This window comes from Somniosus microcephalus, chromosome 21 (assembly GCF_052327205.1).
Source record: "Somniosus microcephalus isolate GS21.2 chromosome 21, FLI_Smic_1.0, whole genome shotgun sequence".
Taxonomy (NCBI): domain Eukaryota; kingdom Metazoa; phylum Chordata; class Chondrichthyes; order Squaliformes; family Somniosidae; genus Somniosus; species Somniosus microcephalus.
The window spans coordinates 12,429,093-12,449,618 of record NC_141007.1 but is presented as its reverse complement, the minus strand read 5'-3'; the positions used below and the strand labels follow the sequence as shown (position 1 = coordinate 12,449,618).

Below are 20,526 nucleotides of genomic sequence, written 5' to 3'. Positions count from 1 at the left end.
ATGTGCCTCTGGCTGCTACTATGAGGAGAAAGAGTGCAAGTATATTTGGTAATTTTCCCATTTTATACCGCCACTAACTTTTTGCTCACATTAGTAACCAGAGAAAAAGATACCCATTGATACCGGTGGGGGAAGGGTGTTGCAATATGTGCTTTCTGAGTTATATTACTGTGCTGCGTACTACACAAATATCATATGGGACAAAAGCCTCAGCATGGAATTTTCACAGCAACAGCAAGAAGACATGCAAGGCCAGGACAATGATATGCTGGAGCCACCAGCAGCAAGGCAGCTAGTGCCAGAAGGGAGATCAGTGCTTTATTGTCAATTTCTTCTGAGCCCTGCGCATGGCCATTATAATAGTTAGAACAGATTTGCTAGCCTGGGCCTTTTGTTTGCTTTGTCAGACCTTTTAGTGCTGTTGTCTGTCTTCCTGATGAGCACACTAGAAGGAGTAACTGCAATGTATAAGTAAACTGCATTCTTTTTATTTGTGCACAGTGAATCTGTGCCCTGGTGCTTTCTCCTTGTAACTCGTGAACTAATACTCTATGGTTTGCTTTGTGCGCTACTCCTAAGTGAGCCCCTAATGGAAGAATGGTGGCTGACTGCAAGGGCTCCTTGACATAGATTGGCTCAGTTGGAAGCACGCTTGCCTCTGAGGCATGAGGTTATAGATTCAAGCACCACCCCAGGACTTGGGCCCATAATCTAGCCTAACACATCAATGTAGATCTGAGGGAGTGCTGCATTAACAGAGGCACTGTCCTTCAGATAAAACATTAAACTCATTAAACTCAGGCACCCATCGGTCTTTTCAGGTGAATATTAAAGATCCGATGGCAAGTTTTGAAGATGAGCAGGGAGATGTCCCAGAGTTTTGGCTATCGTTCTTTCCTGCATCAGCAAAAATAACAGATTAAATAATCGTTCATTTCATTTACTGTTTGTGCGATCTTGCTGTGTGAAAACTGTCTGCCTACATAACACTAGTGTCTAAACTTAAAAGGTAATTTGAGTGACGCACGTTGAGACATTTCTTGGAGATGTGCCAGGAATGTCCTGTAAGGTAGTTGCTGTGGAGGCTTCATACTGTTCTGGGGCATCTGCTGTTATTTATCCAGAGATATGTGGCGGCATGGCATGGCATGCCACTGTCATCATGTAGTTAATTGATCTCTGTGAACAGACTGTTGGATGAGGTCGCCAAAAACCACCCTCACTGTCTGGATTCTGTTCCCAAGTGTGTTGAAGCCAGCTTATCTACTGTCTTGGCTCTTAGACCCTAACACATCATTAGCAGCAGTGGAAGCATTCATGAGAGATGCTTCTCTGGTGCTTATTGTGCGAGTGCGTCAGATCCCACTACAGGTCTTAATAAGAGTGCAGAAAACTGCTCCGTCACAGCATCACTCAGGTTGGATATGGTGGAACAAGTCTGGATGATGGCCTCCCCCCGACCGCCAGCCCCACCCCACCCCCCCACAATACTCAATCCACCTTTCAGCATGTGTTGCATGGTGACAAATGACTGATGTATATATCAATAGGAATACATCTTTGAAAGCTGGCTGCTTGAGGTCTGAATCCCATAGCAACACAGCAGGGCCATTCCCTAAGCTGGACTTCAGCTCAGCTCCAGCCACCAACATTGCCCCTTCTGAACACTGAGGGAGGAATTCGGTCTCGCCCCGTTTGGGGCGTAAATATTGGCCGGGCACACAGTTTAGCGCCTGGCGCTAATTATCGCCTCCGACTGCAAACTTGGCTTCTATCGCCCCTGGAGGTGATTGGAGCGCTAAATCAGGCGCTACACACCTCTCTTAAGGCGCTAATGCCAAGGAGCGAGTCGCTATCTCAGAGTGCTGGCGAAGCTCATGTGATGTCAGTCAGCAATGGAACACAGAGACACTGGTGCTGGCCAGTTCTTAAAGGGGAGGGTCAATCTTGCTCTCCAGCCACACCCTGGTCATTGCAGCCTTGAAGCTCGGCCTGGAGAGACCTGTACATCAATTCTGCTGGAAAGAACAATGGAGAGGCCCAGGGAAAGAGCTCAGAGTGCAGCCCCCACAGTCTCTTTTAAATTGATGCAAGGAAGGTCAAATCAAAATGAACCTGCAAAGTGCTGCTCAGTACCCAAAACTCCTCAACACAGCGTTGAATCTCTCCAGAAGTCTCTCTCTCTCTCTCTCAGACTGCGTGGTGCAAAAATGTCGCCGAAAAAAGGCAGGAAGCGGTCGCCTTTAAATAGCGCTCCCCCAGTCCCTTCCTGACTGCAAAACGCTCCTCTCAACCTGTCGTTGCTAGTGGCAGGCGGTAAGACAGGGGTCGCCACTCAATATCCGGTCCGGGGCGTTGCACACTCAACTGACGTCACGATCTGTGGGCGCAGGAGATCGTGGAGGTAGTGTTTAGCGCCACCACAAAATGTCTGGTCAATTTTGCAAGCGGCGCAAACATCTCCGCACCCGGGCGCTAGTTGCTTTGCGCCCCATTAGCGCCCTCTTACGGCGCTAACGGGAGGCACAAACTAACCGAATTTTTCCCCATGTGTTCCTTCTTCAATCTCACTATCTACAGTGGAATCAATACAAAAGCAGAACTGAAATTCACATCTCAGACCCCTACGGTGTGTCTCTGATAATCAAAGTGCTTGAATCTGCTTCTGGTTTCAACAGCTGTGGGTGTCAGACTGGTTCTGTAAATGTGCTGTAACACGGAGCAGCTGTGAATGTGAGTTAGTAAGACTGTCTTTTCTGGCTCTCACTCTGATTCTAGGCTTGGCTGGCAGGGTATGAGTGCAGAAGGAAAGAAACCCAATCACCTGGTCCAGCACACAAAGGTAAGAGAATGTGGCAATCAGGAGGTGAGGAAAGTGAGGTGCCTGCATTGTGCTTGGAAAATAGGAATTAATCACTGCATATTTATGAATGGGAAAAGCAAGAGAGTCACTTGAAAGATAGTACATTTGGCAGAAGGCCTTGATAAGTTAAAGGGACTTCAAGCTAACACGAGCCCTGGACCAAAAGCCATAGGGTGCTGAAAGAAACCAGGGAGGGAAATTTGCAGAGCACTAGCTACAGACATGAAGGAAATCTCTGGGTACTGTTGATCAACAAAGGAGCACTAATCTGACCCAGACAACTAATAGTGCATTAGCCTAACAATCATTATAGGTAAAAAAAAATGGAAACTATTCCAAGGGGCAGGCTGTAGGGGTACCTGCACAGCAACTACTTAAGAAACAGCTCCATAGATAAAGAAGGGAAATATCCTGCCTGACAAATCTCCTTGGCTTCTTTGAGGATGTTACCAATAAAGCAGATAGTGGTGCTGCCTTTGATATTGTTCATTTGGGCCTTCAGAAAGCCTTTGTCAAAGCTACAAATGAAAGACTTTTAATTAAACCAGGGAAGATTTCCACCGTTTGCTAAATCATAAAGAATGCATTCATCATTTCATTACAAATAGAAAAAAATATTTCTTCTAAAAACCACAGCAATCCAGGGTACATCTTTGGAGTGGATAAGAAGTTAATCGAAAAATAGGAAACAGCTAAAGATTCAAAAAAGACTTTGATTATTGACTAAAATGGCAGGGGGTTGGGAACCTGTGCAGGGAGACAGAGGAAAGGGAAGCAAGGATAGAAGCAAAAGACAAGAAGGAGAAAAGCAAAAGTGGCAGTCAGAGAAATCAAGGGTGTAAATCAAACATGGCCACAGTAATTAATAATTCTAAAAGGTCTAAGAGTGTTAAAAAAACAAGCTTGAAGGCTTTGTGTCTTAATGCGAGGAGCATTCGTAATAGGGTGAATGAATTAGCTGCGCAAATAGATGTAAACGGATTACGGAGACATGGCTCCAGGGTGACCAAGGCTGGGAATTCAACATCCAGGGGTATTCAATATTCAGGAAAGACAGGCAAAAAGGAAAAGGAGGTGGGGTAGCATTACTGGTTAAAGAGGAGATTAACACAATAGTAAGGAAGGATATTAGCTCTGATGATGTGGAATTTGTATGGGTAGAGCTGAGAAATACCAAGGGGCAGAAAACGTTAGTGGGAGTTGTATACAGACCCCCAAACAGTAATGCTGAGGTTGGGGATGGCATTAAATGGGAAATTAGAGGCGCATGCAATAAGGGCACAGCAGTTATCATGGGTGACTTTAATCTATATATAGATTGGGCTAACCAAATTAGTAACAATACTGTGGAGGAGTAATTCCTAGAGCGTATACGGGATGGTTTCCTGGACCAATATGTTGAGGAACCAACTAGAGATCAGGCCATCTTAGACTGGGTATTATGTAATGAGAAAGGATTAATTAGCAATCTTATTGTGCGAGGCCCCTTGGGGAGGAGCGATCATAATATGATAGGATTCTTCATTAAGATGGAGAGTGAAGTATTTGACTCGGAGATTAGGGTCCTGAATTTAAATAAAGGAAACTACGATGGTATGAGGCTCAAGTTGGCTAGGATGGATTGGGGAATGTTACTCAAAGGGTTGATGGTGGATAGGCACTGGCAAACATTTAAAGATCGCATGGATGAACTACAGAATTTGTTCATCCCTGTTTGGCATAAAAATAAAACAAAAAAGGTGACTCAACCGTGGCTAACAAGGGAAATTAGGGATAGTATAAGATCCAAGGAGAGGATATATAAACTGGCCAGAAAAAGCAGCAAACCTGAGGATTGGGAGCAGTTTAGGATTCAGCAAAGGAGGACAAAGGGATTAATTAAGAGGGGGAAAATAGAGTATGAGAGTAAGCTTTCAGGGAACATAAAAATTGACTGTAAAAGCTTCTATAGATATGTGAAGAGAAAAAGATTGGTGAAGTCAAGCGTAGGTCCCTTGCAATCAGAATCAAGGGAATTTATAATGGGGAACAAAGAAATGGCAGACCAATTAAATACATACTTTGGTTCTGTCTTCACAAAGGAGGACACAAATAACCTCCCAGAGATGTCGGGGAACATAGGGTCTAATGAGAAGGAGGAACTGACTGAAATCAGTATTTGTAGGGAAATGGTGTTAAGGAAATTGACGGGATTGAAGGCCGATAAACCCCAGGGCCTGATAATCTACATCCTAGGGTACTTAAGGAAGTGGCCCTAGAAATAGTAGATGCACTGCTGGTCATCTTCCAAAATTCGATAGACTCTGGAACAGTTCCCATGGATTGGAGGGTAGCTAATGTTACCCCACTATTCAAAAAAGGTGGTAGAGAGAAAACGGGGAATTATAGATCGGTAAGCCTGACGTTGGTCGTGGGGAAAATGCTAAGAGTCCATTATAAAAAATGTAATAGCAGAGCACTTGGAAAACAGTGACAGGATCGGACAAAAGGTAAATCATGCTTGACTAATCTACTGGAATTTTTTGAGGATGTAACTGGTAGAATAGATAAGGAAGAACCAGTGGATGTGGTGTATTTGGACTTTCAGAAGGCTTTCGATAAGGTCCTACATAAGAGATTAGCGTGCAAAGTTAAAGCACATGGGATTGGGGGTAAGGTACTGACTTGGATAGAGAACTGGTTGGCAGACAGGAAGCAAAGAGTTGGAATAAACGGGTCTTTTTCCGAGTGGCAGGCAGTGCTAGTGGGGTACCACAGGGATCGGTGCTAGGACCCCAGTTATTCACAATATATATTAATGATCTAGACGAGGGAACTAGATGTAATATCTCCAAGTTTGCAGGCGACACAAAGCTGGGTGGGCGTGTGTGCTGTGAGGAGGATGCAGAGAAACTCCAGTATGATTTGGATAGGTTGGGTGATAGGGCAGATGCATGGCAGATGCAGTATAATGTGGATAAATGCGAGGTTATTCACTTTGGTGGCAAAAACAGGAAGACAGATTATTATCTGAACGGCAATAAATTGGGAAAAGGGGAAGTGCAACAAGACCTGGGTGTCCTTGTGCACCAGTCATTGAAGGTAAGCATGCAGGTGCAGCAGGTGGTTAAGAAGGCAAATGGTATGTTGGCCTTCATAGCGAGAGGATTCGAGTACAGGAGCAAGGATGTCTTTCTGCAGTTGTACAGGGCCTTGGTGAGACCACACCTTGAGTATTATGTGCAGTTTTGGTCGCCTTATCTGAGAAAGGATGTTCTTGCCATGGAGGGAGTGCAGCGAAGATTCACCAGACTGATACCTGGGATGGCAGGAATGACATATGACGAGAGATTGGGTCGATTGGGCTTGTATTCGTTAGCGTTTAGAACAATGAGAGGGGATCTCATTGAAACTTATAAAACTCTAACAGGACTAGACAGACTAGATGCAGGAAAGATGTTCCCGATGGCGGAGAGTCCAGAACCAGGGGTCACAGTCTAAGGATAAGGGGTAAGCCATTTAGGACTGAAATGAGAAGGAATTTCTTCACCCAGAGAATGGTGAACCTGTGGAATTCTCTACCACAGAAGGCAGTTGAGGCCAAGTTATTAAATATATTCAAGAAGGAGTTAGATATATTTCTTAAGGCTAAAGGGATCAAGGGATATGGGGAGAAAGCAGGGACAGGGTACTGAATTTGGATGATCAGCCATGATCTCATTAAATGGCGGAGCAGGCTCGAGGGGCCGAATGGCCTACACCTGCTCCTATCTTCTATGTTTCTATGTTTTCTATGATTAGTTATGCATTTAAGCAGACAAATGAGAATTAACACTGATACGTGTAATGTATTCCATGTTGGTTAAAAATTGCATCATAAGTATACAATAAATGAACTGAATTAGCGCAGGGAAGCTGAGAGAGGAACCTTAGAGTAATAATTCCAGACACAATTCTTGTTACAGGTTCCCATCCAGGAGTCACTGATTTATATTGTTGACAATGAACTAAATGAGCTTGCTGCAAAGAATTTCATGGGTGAGTTTTACTGGGTAACTGTGGAATATTTGAACCTGTTTTGTACTGTTTGGGGGTGGGGTTAGTGATGACAGGGTTCGGATTATTGTCAGCGTGGTTTGGGGTTAGTGGCTACAGGTTTGAGGATTAATGACAACAGGATTTGCGGTTAGTGATAACAAAGTTTGGCGTTAATGAAAACCAGCATTGAGGGTTAGAGTTGACAGGTTTGCGGTTAATGACAACAAGGGTTGATACGATTCATAACAACAGGGTTTGGTGGTTTAGTGACAGCCAGGTTTAGGGGTTTGTGGCAACTAGGTTTTGAGGCTAATTTTTTTAAATATTCGTTCCTAGGATGTGGGCATCAGCATTTATTGCCCATCCCTAATTGACCTTGAGAAGGCGGTGGTGAGACAATAACAATCAGTGGGGTTAATGACATGGTTTGGGAATGAATGATCTCAGAATCATTGAATGGTTAAGTGCATCAATAGACATTGGGTTTCTCCTTGACTTTCACAATGTAAACGAGAGATACTGCTGTTCAAGAGTAATTCATTGTGTGAAGTGCTTTGGGAGGTGTCTACAATGTTATAAGCCATGTACAGGAAACTCTCTTTTAACTGGCACCTTAAAAAAAATAACCGGAAATCTCTGTTAACCGGCAAAATTCAGGAGTAGGTTCAGGTAAGTTTTACTTCATATTAGTGGCCGTTCCTGGGTCTGTGGCTGTGTAACTGAGGTTTGTGCACTTGTTGCTGAGCAACAGGGACGCTTGATCTGTGGCCGGAGTTCCTGCACATGTTGCTAAGCAACAGGGACGCTTGGTCTGTGGCCGGAGTTCCTGCACATGTTGCTAAGCAACAGGGAAGCCTGGATTTATTGCTGTGTACGGAGCTCTCGTACCTTTAAACTATACCTCTCTGTAATCCGGACTTTTTGATAAACCGGCACCACGCCGGTCCCGGTGGTGCCGGATAATAAAGAGTTTCCTGTATAGATGTTGGCAGTTCCTTTTCTTTCTTTAATTCCTGTTTCTCTGCAGCTCTGATGAGGTTTATGGGAGACCAGTCCCTTCAGAAGCAAAAATCTAACACAGATTATTTACAGAGTATCCTGCAGGTGAGTCAGTCTCTTTCAGAACATTACTTTTTTTAGGAACTTTCTGTTCCCCACCCCCAAGTCCCACACAGCAATCGTAGCAACCCACAGAAGAAATGAAGCCGGCCAGCTGGGCTGCACGGAATATCGATCATGGAGATCAGTGTAAAGGGTATTTTAAAGAGACAAACACCATACCATCTGCTTGAGTGAACGGTGGCCAACTCCTGCCATGTAGATCACGCCTTCATTTCAGGAATGATGACTACTGGCTGTAATTCAGCTACCCATGAAATAAAAAGGGATCCTGATGGTTCAACAACAACAACAACTTGTATTTATATAGCACCTTTAACGTAGTAAAACATCTCAAGGTGCTTAACATGAGCGTTATACAAAATTTGACACTGAGCCACATAAGGAGATATTAGGGCAGAAGAAGTAGGTTTTAAGGAGCATCTTAATGGAGAAAAGAGAGGTAGAGAGGCGGAGAGGTTTCGGGAGTGAGTTCCAGAGCTTAGGGCCTTGGCAGCTGAAGGCACGGCCGCCAATGGTGGAGCGATTAAATCGTGGATGCACAAGAAGCCAGAATTAGAGGAGCGCAGATATCTCAGAGGATTGTAGGGCTGGAGGAGGTTACAGAGATAGGGAGGGGTGAGGCCATGGAGGGATTTGAAAACAAGGATGCTTAAACAGGAGCCAGTGTAGGCCAGCGAGCACAGGGATGAATGGGATTTGGTGCGAGTTTTGGATGACCTTAAGTTTATGGAGAGTAATTTCAAGCATTTTTTTTAAAGCATGCCCCTGTCAGGTCACTGATAGCATGGTAGTTTATGCATTCTGAGGTGTGGTACTGAATGATGCAGACAGGTCCCAGGTTCAATTCCCAGCCTTTGCTGTGTTAGCTGATCTTAGCTTGGGGCACTTGTTGTGAGTATGACAATTGATCTCAGTGCCCTTGGGCTAGGTGACAGAAACAATCTCCCAGGAGATCCTGCTCAGTAACCCCAGTCAGAAAGTACTCCTGTAAATACCAAAGAGGGCAGGATCAGGCCAAATACGTTGCGAACCCTCAGTCGAAGCTCACACTCACAAAGCCACTTGAGCCCATGGAAAATGAGTGTGGGGAGTGTCCAGTGAGGACAGGGTCACAATGCCCTCCAAGGTTGAAGCTCTGCTAATACCTTTGTCACGAACCATTGCATGAGTTGGAGCTTCCAGGAGGGGAGGAGCAACACAGGAGAAAAATCAAAAGTTAGTTGGAATCACTGAAATCTTTGCTGCTTGAAATTTTCCAGAAGTATCTCTTGTTAACAGGCAGCTTGTCCACTTTATGCTTCCTCATAGCTGTGTAAGGAGAAGGAGAGGCTACAGGACGAGGTCTGCTGTCAGATCATCAAGCAAATCACAGATAATCCCAGGAAGTAAGTGTCCAGGACCTTCACAGGACCGTAGCAGAGTGGTGAATCTCTATGTAAATACTGTCGCCTCGCTTCACACCTACTCACTACCCCAGCACCTGAAATAACCAGTGTAAATATCACACGTTTGTTTTGCACTATCTTTCACTGTTACTGGAGCTGAGCTGCATTCCAGCAACATGTTACACAGGATATACAGCACAGAACCAGGCCATTCGGCCCAACCAGTCCATGCCGGTGTTTATGCTCCACTCGAGCCTCCTCCCATCTTTCCTCATTTAACTCTGTCAGCATAACCCTCTATTCCCTTCTCCCTCATATGCTTATCCAGCCTCCCCTTAAATGCATCTATACTATTCGCTTCAACCACTCCCTGTGGTAGCGAGTTCCACATTCTCACCACTCTCTGGGTAAAGAAGTTTCTTCTAAATTCCCTATTGGATTTCTTGGTGACTATCTTATATTGGTGGCCTCTAGTTATGCTCTTCCCCACAAGTGCTAACACTCTCTCTGTATCCACTCTATCAAAACGTTTCATAATTTTAAAGACTTCAATTAGGTCACCCCTCAGCCTTTTTTCAAGTGAAAAGAGACCCAGCCTGTTCACCCTTTCCTAATAGGTATACCCTCGCATTTCTGGTATCATCCTTGTATCATCCTTGTAAAGTTTCTCTGCACCCTCTCCAGTGCCTCTATATTCTTTTTATAATATGGCGGCCAGAATTGTATGCAGTGGTCTAACCAAGGTTTGATACAAGTTTAGCATAATTTCACTACTTTTCAATTCTATTCCTCTAGAAATAAACCCTGATTTGCTTTTTTATGACCTTGTTATACTTTTAGTGATTTGTGTATTTGTACTCCCAGATCCCTTTGTTCCTCTACCCCACCCAGACTCGCACCCTCCAAGTGATAAGTGACCTCCCTATTCTTCCTACCAAAATGTGTTGAATTTCATTTGCCAATTATATGCCCATTCTACAAGTTTATTAATGTCCTCCTGTAATTTGTTGCAGTCCTCCTCAGTATTAACTATCCCCCCCAATTTGGTGTCATCCACAAATTTTGAAATTGTGTTTTTGATCCCAAAGTCTAAATCGTTAATATAAATTGTGAACAACAGTGGTCCCAGCACTGATCCTTGTGGAACACCACTAGCCATGTGACAGGGGATGTGCAGTGAAGTGACAACCCTTAATCTGAGGTGCTCTTGCACATTTCCTAACTGTCAGTTCGGGAGTGACACTGGCAAAGGCCTGGGACTTGGTCAGTTCCTTCCCTGCTCATTCAGTCAGGGAATGATGCGTGCTCCATAATATGGGAAGAGTGTTGAAGTGAAAGAGAGGATTGTACTAAATGGGAGCAAAAGAACTATTTAAAAATGCAAAGTGTGATTGAGTTGGAAAATGTGCCTGACAAACCAGTCTGACCCTAGAGACAAGAAGGTACCAGGTTCATTCACAGTCTGCACTGAACTGGCTGATCATAGACAGGGCAGCACGTCAGGCCCAGAAAGGAGAAAATCAGCCAGGGTTCCTACTCCTGATCACTATCCAATGACCCCTGCCGGAAAGTGCCAATATGTGGTCATTGGATAAAGACAGCTTAGCTGTTAACCCCTCCTCAGTTGAATACTCTGCAAACTGTCTGGATTCACACATGAAGAATGGCCCCGGTTGAGGTATCAGAGGGCTGGCAGTGTCCTTGGAACTGTACCCTAACAAGGAGGAGAAGAGTGAGGAAAAACAGAAAGAGTTGTGGCTGTAATGGACAGTTCATGTTGGGTATTGCTGAATGGTTCATTTATGCTTCACAATTCATGACTGTTATTCTTGTATCTCTGGTGTTGGAGTACAGTTAACACATCTGACTCAACTGTGCTCTTTCACTCTTATGGACTTGTGCACTCTTGTCCATTGTCTCTTTTTTGTATGATGCAATGGATTAGACCCTATCCCTATACTTCTGGGAGCTGGATTCTCAGCCAGGTCAGACTGATAGGGCGAAAGTCTCCTGTCTGCTGTCTGTAAAGGTTCTATGTGAAAATGGTCTGCCTCAACTCGTCATGGGAAAGAATCTACAGCACAACTGCTAAAACTACTCACAGATTGGCACTAAATTATTAATACAGGCCAAAAGGCATTGTTTGAGATGTGAAACAGTTGGCAATTATCCAGTAGGGTGTTTTTTTACCTGTTGAGGTACAGTGAAGGAACACTGTACAGGGACTTGACTGTGTACCTAATCTGTGTTATCACTGGCCCGGGAGTTCATGGCGACATTCTGAGTATCAAAAGTGGGGGAAATGCGCCGATCACCAGAAATGACATTCCTCACTTTGAATACAACAAGTCTCAGTGACTCAGTTGGCATGTGCATTGCTCACTGTGTTGAGACCAGGCAGGCCCTAGGTTCAATCCCTGGTCTGCTAGCCTCAGTGGACTTGGATTAGGGAGGGAGAAAATAAATCAGCCAGGCTAATGATTCCTGCTAGATTGTGTGCACTTGTGCACATTGGGTGAGGATAGGATCAAGCTTGGATGCGATACCCTCAATGGCAAAATTGCATGTTAATGCTCACTGACACATGTAAAAGATGGACCACTCGAGCAAGATACCAGAGGCCTGCCAGTGCCTGTGGAATTTTATGCCATCAGGAGTCAGTGCCTTCCAGACACGAGGAGAGAATATTGGAAAAACAGAATATCTGAGTGGTTGTGACACTATTCATGTCTTTGCGCAGAGAGAGCTGCATACGGGGCTGGCGGATCCTCTACCTCTTCTTGGGCTACCACCCATGCTCAAGCAACCTGAGGCCCTACGTCATGAGATACCTGCAGGACATCTACACTAACCCCAAACATGACTTCAAAGGTACAGTGTATTGGGAGGGGGGTGAGGTTTAGCATAGCTTAATTAAAAAAGCAGACACAAGGTTGTTACATAGAACTTACAGCTCATTCGGTCCAACTGGTTCATGCCGGTGTTTATGCTCCTCCCACCCTGCTTTCATCTAAGCCTATCAGTATGTTCTTTTATTACTTTCTCCTTCATGTACTTATCTAGATTCCCCTTAAAGAAATCTATGCTATTTGCCTCGACCCCTGCGGTAGCAAGTTCCACATTCTAATCACTTTCTGGGGTAAAGAAGTTCCTTCTGAATTCCCTATTGGATTTATTAGTAACTATCTTATATTTATGGACCCTAGTTTTGGTCTGCCCCACAAGTGGAAACATATTTTCTACATCTACCCTAGTGAACTACTTCATTATTTTAAAGACTTCTATTAGGTCACCCCTCAGCCTTCTCTTTACTAGAGAAAAGAGCCCCAACCTGTTCAGTCTTTCCTGATAGTTATAACTATCAGGTTGTTAAATCTCTTACACAGTATCACAGAGGTAAAGGGAAGGGGTAAAAGGACAGTTTTTTGCAAGCAGTTTTTAGAGATACACCTCGATTGCAAACACTCAACACAGTCCATTGTTTCTTTTCCCAGAAATAGCAAAGATTTGTCAGGACAACATTCATCGCACGCTGCAATTTGGGGGACGACGATACGCCCCATCCACCCTTGAAGTGGACGCCATTATAGTAAGTTTCATCAAAGTACATCAGATACAAGCAAAGCCCCATGACTGGACACTTCCCATTATCAGGGACTAAGAGACCAAGTACTAATCATCTATATGAGATAGAGTTACTGAGCAGAGTAAGTGGACACACTGATCATCAATGGTGGGATGGTTTCTCAGTCGCTGAACAGTTGCAAATTGCCAAAAATTGCCCTAATTTTTGACTGGTTGACAGCACTGTAAAGTGCGTATAATTTGAATGATGCTTTGTTTATCTGACAGAAAGGACGCAGCTCACGGAGGATCATTGTGTACCTGCCTGGGAAGTTGGAGCACAACGCCAAGATCAGGCCCTTCTCGGTATGTCTACATGACTGGGGATTGGGCGGGCAAAAATCATTCAACTGATGGCATGCATTGGAATGTACTCAGATTTTCAGATTGAGGAGGTTGCTCTGATTAACCCTTTGAGTATCTAATGACCTTGGTTGCTTTTTTCTGTTGCCCATGTTTACAAGGGGTATTGTTAGATGCAGCAAATATCACATAGCATGATAGGATGTGAGTTTTCCACATGATGTATTCCTGGTTTTGAACATGCAATCTGCAGTGTGGAGGTCAGAACTTCCCCAGATAAGTGATTGTTACACATTTTGGGTCTGGACTAGATATTCCACATCCCCTACAATCAGGAGTTTACCTTTACTGCCGAATATCTAGTCATATGATAGTGCAACCTGGGGCTTGTATCAATGGAACACTTTGTCGTGTAAATTGGATACTGTAATCTCACACCTGCTCCCCGCGTGTGTTTGTCCTGTCTGCTGGAAAGTGCCCTTTCACCTCCAGAAACTGTTTAAATCAGTTTTTGCGCAAATGAAGAAAATGTTAAAAATTGCCCCCAGTACCACTACTGGCACCAATGGGTTTCCAATGGAAATTCCCCCTATCAGACATGTCTGAAAGAGAAGGACCTATGGAAAATTGCCAGGCAGATCATGCTGCAAAGAGGTGCTCTGTGCCTACTCACTAGTACACGCATACTCGTGTCTGCAGACAGAAGTGAACATACCTCAATCTGATAGGCAATTAGTGCCAGATGGAGGCTCATCTTCCCAAATGAAGCTGGGACAGAAAACCAGATGGTCACTAAAATATATGAATGTTGGATGCTTCTTCGGAAGCACCCCAATCACAACGTGTCCTGCTTTCAGTGGCAGTGCATGAAAGAAGACAACGCAGAGTAATCAAGAACCAGCATAGCCCCATTAACTGCTTCCACCAAGATGCCACCATCTATTTCTACAGGCCCTGGCACACATAGCTAGCAATGATCGTAGGGAACTGTCTTCTCAGCTTCTGGATCAGCAGAGAGGTAGGTGCAGAGCTGTTCCATCTGCTGGAAGGATACCTTCAGCTACCTCGCAGCATAGACCTGTCAAGTGCAGTGACAATAAAGGTCACCTGTGGTGTGAAACTTGTCTCCATCTCCCTGCAAACATGCTGCCCTCTTGAGGATCCCTGATTATAATCATTCAACCAATGGTGGCAGTGCCTTTTGTTGCCTGGGCCCTAAGCTCTGGAATTCCCTGCCTAAACCTCTCTGCCTCTCTACCTCTCTTTCCTCCTTTAAGACGCTCCTTAAAACCTGCCTCTTTGACCAAGCTTTTGGTCACCTGCCCCCTAATTTATCCTTATGTGGCTCGGTGTCAAATTTTTTGTCTTAAAATACTCCTGTGCAGCTCCTTGGGATGTTTTATTATGTTAAAGGCGCAATATAAATACAAGTTGTTGTTGATAGTACCAGGAATGGCATAGAGGGTAGCCTTCCTTGCACTCGTCTCATGCAGCGCATCCATTTCAGTAGCCATCAAACAGGGTATCAGGTGCAAAACTGTTCCCTTACTTGCCTGAAGACTCATGTCTTCACCTTGGGTTTAGGTTTTCAGAAGTTTTGACAACAGGGTTGATTTCTAATTTTGGGCGGCTGACCGGTAGAGCGTGCGGGCCAGCCGCCCATCCCTTCTTGGCCCAGAGCTGCTCGAGCTCGTCCTCCAAGGCCATCTGCAGTGTCCTCCACTGAAAGTCAGCAGCCTTCCACCAGCTATGCTGCAGCCACTCAGGTAGCACTTTGTGGGAGCACAAGGACAGGCATAGGCATACGGAAGACAGGCACTAAGGGAATGCACAAGGGTGATTAGTTTAATTTTGTATGCAATATGGCATGATTTAATTTATAAATTGGGTGTGGAATGTGTATTTTGTGTTGGCTTTTATTTTTGCATTGTGGTCAAGAGGACGATGTGGTCAGTGACAGAGTGTGGGACTGTTGGTGAATGGGGAACTGGGGTTGAGGTTACTGGTATCGCACTTGAATTAGTTCTTCACGTACGGCCTGGGCAGAAAGGGGCTGTCCAGGTTGCCGCCTTCCTTCCTCTACCTCCTCTTCTGTTTCCTCCTCGTGCTCCTCAGCTTCTCGCCTGATAGGTGGTGGCAAGGGCTGTTCCTTCATGATGGCAAAGTTGTGCAACATACCACCACAAATCTTGAGATCCGCCCAGCTGAGTATTGCAGGGCTCCTCCAGAGCGATCCAGGCAGCGGAATCCTTGCTTCAGCATGCCAATGGCCTGCTCTATCAGATTTCCGTGGCAGCATGGCTCTCATTATACGCCATGTCATCAACGGATAGCCCTGTAGCCACCCTTTGGTTTGCCGTGGTGGCTGAAATACAGCTGGCACAGCAGACTGCCGTAGAATGAACACAACATGACTGCTGCCAGGATACCGGGCACGGACCTGCATGATGCACTGCCTATAGTCACACACCAGCTGCACATTGAGGGAATGGAATCCCTTTTGGTTACAGTACAAGGCAGAGTTGACATGAGGTGCACGCGAAGCAATGTGCATGCAGTCAATGGCACCCTGCACCATGGGGAAGCCTGCAATCCTTGTAAACCCTCGTGCTCGTTCCGCCTGAATAGACAGCCTCAGTGGCCTCCCTTATGCAACAGTGCAAGATGTTGCTAATATCTCCAGCACCAGCCTGGAAGGAGCTAGACGCATAAAAGTTTATAGCCATGGTCACCTTCACAGCCACTGGCACTGGAGTTCTTGCCTTGCTCTGAGGTTGGAGTAGTTGGCAGATTTCAGTGACGAACTCCTTAGTGAAGTGCAGAAGTCTCAAACATTGGTTGTCACCGAGGTTCAGGTAGGAGAATTGCTCCCTGAACACCCTGGGCAGATATGGCCTCCTGCTGACAGCCCTTCTCCCCATCATCCCTCTTCTAGCAGCTTGTCGTGCTCTGCATTGGCCTCTGCTCATTTTTCACTGACTCACGTCATGATCTGCCTGGTCCCCATACTTCTGGCGGACATTAAGGCCACAAAATTAATTCTGGAGGCAGGTCAGCTGGTTTCCGGGTTCCGGTCCCACCCCCAGCTGCCTCCGCTCTGTAGACGTGATTTTCCCTTGATTGGCCTTGTTAAACTCGCCCTGCGGGCTGACCGGCCAATTAACAGGAAGCAGGTCTGATGAGGCCATTTGATGATGCGTCATCTGCCGGTTTCATAGGGACCATGCACAATTTTATTTTGACAGTTGATCTGTCAATGTTTGACAGCACTGAGGTGCTGCAAACACTGACAATCACTCCACAAAGGTGAACACTTGCACCCAGGCTCTCCAATGACTCCCTCCATATGCTTATGGAGGGAGTCACAGCACGCAGGGAGGTTCTCTTCCATTCCAAAGGCGGAAGAGACCTCCCCAGGACACCAACTTACCTTGAACCTCCACCCAACCCTCTCTATCTACTTTATCACTTCCCCATCTCACTAGCCACCCCTCACACTCACCCTCATCCTACTGCAAACATACCAACTAACAACACACACTTGAGAGCTTTAGCCAATGTCCATGTGAAGTTTCTGGTAATGTGTTGCTCCTTATTGGACAGATCTGAGCGCACATTGAGAAGTGTCTTACTCAGTTCCAGTGATTGTTCAGTCATAACTCCACCCCACCCCCCGCTATAGTGATGTGTGTACATGGAATGGCTTGGACATTAAAGGGATGCTTCACGGTGCTGGTGTAGGATGGTGTCAACCTGGTGCATCATGTGGCAGCCAGGCTTTACAGCATCAAGTGAAGAAAATATCCCGGCCAGCAATTTTGTCAGGGGCTGATGCCCTGTGTCCAGTGTAGCATCAGGTTGGCGCTCCTGGTGCTGCTGTTGTGGTGCTGCCACATCTGCTCTTCCTCCAAATCTGACGACCAGGATGAAAAGATTGCTATAGATTTCAGTTGAGGCAAGAAGCTTGCAAGCGCACCCTCAAAGTGGCCTGAAATTATTCCAATCAGGTAACACTGCAGATGGGTGTCAGCTTGAACAGTCACAAGGTCAGTAGATTTGCAAAATCTTATCCCAAACCTCCAACAACAAAGTTGTTGCATTTGAATGTCAGCTATGTTACAGGAGCGCTTTTAAAGTGCTGCACCAATGACTACAAATCATTTCCTCAAGAAACTCATCTCCTTGCAGCTGGCGTGTTTCTGAAGACGGGAAACAGGAGCCAGAAGCACGAAAATGGGAAACCACTATAAAAATAGGATTAGAAAGGCAGTTAACAGGCTCTTAACTGCCTTAACTATCTGTCCCACTGGGTCAGTTTGGAAGCGACTGACCCGACACTCACAAAAATCATGTGGGGACGGGATGGAAGCAGGTTGGCAGTTTGAAGCCATTTTGTTCCGATCTTCACTGCCGACCCGCCTCCTCAGGGCTATTAAAATCGAGCTCTAAGTGTGCGTGCACAAACCCTTTACCAACATGGCTTCCTGCGCGCTTTGCCCCAGAAGTGTGCCCAGGTACTGCAGATGCCATTTTGGAACCCGAAGGGAACTGTACCTGCCCTGGGAGAATTAAATGTGGCAGTGTAGAGGGAACTTTACTCTGTATCTAACCCGTGCTGTACCTGCCTGGGAGTGTTTGATGGGACAGTGTAGAGGGAGCTTTACTCTGTATCTAACCCGTGTTGTACCTGCCCTGGGAGTGTTTGATGGGACAGTGTAGAGGGAGCTTTACTCTGTATCTAACCCGTGCTGTACCTGCCTGGGAGTGTTTGATGGGACAGTGTAGAGGGAGCTTTACTCTGTATCTAACCCGTGCTGTACCTGCCTGGGAGTGTTTGATGGGACAGTGTAGAGGGAACTTTACTCTGTATCTAACTCGTGCTGTACCTGCCCTGGGAGTGTTTGATGGGACAGTGTAGAGGGAGCTTTACTCTGTATCTAACCCGTGCTGTACCTGCCTGGGAGTGTTTGATGGGACAGTGTAGAGGGAACTTTACTCTGTATCTAACCCGTGCTGTACCTGCCCTGGGAGTGTTTGATGGGGCAGTGTAGAGGGAGCTTTACTCTGTATCTAACCCATGCTGTACCTGCCCTGGGAGTGTTTGATGGGACAGTGTAGAGGGAGCTTTACTCTGTATCTAACCCGTGCTGTACCTGATGTAAGAATGGTGTGGAGATGCCGGTGTTGGACTGGGGTGGACAAATGTAAGAAATCACACAACACCAGGTTATAGTCCAACAGCTTTATTTGAAATCACAAGCTTTCGGAGCGCTGCTCCTTCGTCGGGTGAAGTGGAGAGATGCATAAAAACACAGCTTATATAGTCAGAGAATAATGTCAGATGTTTACAGCTTCCACCCTAACCACGTTAAAGAAGCCATCCCCTATGGACAAGCCCTGCGAATACACAGGATCTGCTCAGACGAGGAGGAACACGATGGACACCTACAGATGCTGAAAGAAGCCCTCGTAAGAACGCTCGACTCGTCAATCGACAGTTCCGACGGGCCACAGTGAAAAATCGCATAGACCTCCTCAGAAGACAAACACGGGACACAACCAACAGAGTACCCTTTGTCGTCCAGTACTTCCCCGGAGCGGAGAAACTACGCCATGTTCTTCGCAGCCTTCAACATGTCATCGATGATGACGAACACCTCGCTAAGGCCATCCCCATGCCTCCACTACTCACCTACAAACAGCCGCCTAACCTCAAACAGACCATCGTTTGCAGCAAATTACCCAGCTTTCAGGAGAACAGCGACCACGACACCACACAACCCTGCCACAGCAACCTCTGCAAGACATGCCAGATCATCAACACAGATACCATCATCACACGTGAGGACACCACCCACCAGGTACATGGTACATACTCATGTGACTCGGCCAACGTTGTCTACCTCATACGTTGCAGGAAAGGATGCCCCGGAGCATGGTACATCGGCGAGACCATGCAGACACTGCGACAACAGATGAACGGACACCGCACAACAATCGCCAGGCAGGAGTGTTCCCTCCCAGTCGGGGAACACTTCAGCAGTCAAGGACATTCAGCCTCCGATCTTCGGGTAAGCATTCTCCAAGGTGGCCTTCGAGACACACAATGCAAAATCGTCGAGCAGAAACTGATAGCCAAGTTCCGCACCCATGAGAACGGCCTCAACCAGGATCTTGGGTTCATGTCACGCTACATGTAACCCCACCTGACGTAGGGTCATCCAGACTCGAGTCGTCATTGGCTTGTTCTCTCCACACAGATGCAGCCGGATCTGCTGTGATTTCCAGCAAAAAAAATGTTTTTTGTCTGTTTTTTTGTTTTTCATACAGACCCCAGCATCTGCAACATTTGACCCCTTGTGACCCCACCTCATTGTTCTTTGATGTAATGTTTTCCTGACTGACCTGTTTGAACACCATTTACACCTTTGATTGCTGTGATTATCTCTCTGCCGAGGTGTGATAAATGGCAGTTAGAAAGATTACCTGTAAACATCTGACATTATTCTCTGACTATATAAGCTGTGTTTTTATGCATCTCTCCACTTCACCTGATGAAGGAGCAGCGCTCCGAAAGCTTGTGATTTCAAATAAAACTGTAGGACTATAACCTGGTGTTGTGTGATTTCTTACATGATGTAAGAATGTTTAATGCTGATGCCTATATCCCTAACCACAATGACTAGAAAATTAACTTCTTCTACCCAAAAATAGGGAGTCGCAGAAATAAAGAAACAGAATCCTATTGTTTTTACAAATATTTTCAATTTCTGGTGAAATTATTGGAGAAAATGTTTGGAGTAGATACTGAGCTCTCCCGTGTGTGTGCGTACCACCCTGGACTGTGCCCACCTTCCGACCTTGAACAGGTCTGGCTGGCTCTGTGACGTCAGAGAGCTGTTGCTAGCTCTAGAACAGAAAAACATGCTCAACCTGCTTTGTTTATGGTTATAGGTAGGAAACGAAATGGTGATGGAAATTTGTGCTGATATCGGGATTAGCGACCCCAAAGAAGCCAACGAGTTTTCCCTCTTTGCTGACAGGAACAATGGTGAGTGAATGTCACCAAGCATAAAGAACCAACGGGGAAACTTATTCAATCAGGGGAGGGAGTTGGAGGCTAAAGGCAAAGAGAGAGGTATTGAGGGAGTAGAGGTAAGCATGAAGAGAAGTAATGCACACAAGAAGTAGAGAGAGGAAATAGAGGCTAGA

At 45.7% G+C, this 20,526-nt stretch overlaps 1 protein-coding gene across 1 annotated transcript in view; it reads left to right on the top strand.

Annotated features, from left to right (window-relative positions):
- Positions 1-20,526, top strand: part of LOC147102608 (unconventional myosin-XVB-like) — a 326,297-nt gene that overhangs the window by 285,143 nt on the left and 20,628 nt on the right. Inside the window, exons 30-37 of the mRNA XM_085963249.1 lie at positions 2,779-2,842; positions 6,808-6,880; positions 7,908-7,984; positions 9,311-9,387; positions 12,128-12,258; positions 12,882-12,976; positions 13,240-13,317; positions 20,269-20,365. Of these exons, the coding sequence (XP_085819375.1) occupies positions 2,779-2,842; positions 6,808-6,880; positions 7,908-7,984; positions 9,311-9,387; positions 12,128-12,258; positions 12,882-12,976; positions 13,240-13,317; positions 20,269-20,365 (692 nt within the window). The remainder of the gene's footprint in view (positions 1-2,778; positions 2,843-6,807; positions 6,881-7,907; positions 7,985-9,310; positions 9,388-12,127; positions 12,259-12,881; positions 12,977-13,239; positions 13,318-20,268; positions 20,366-20,526) is intronic.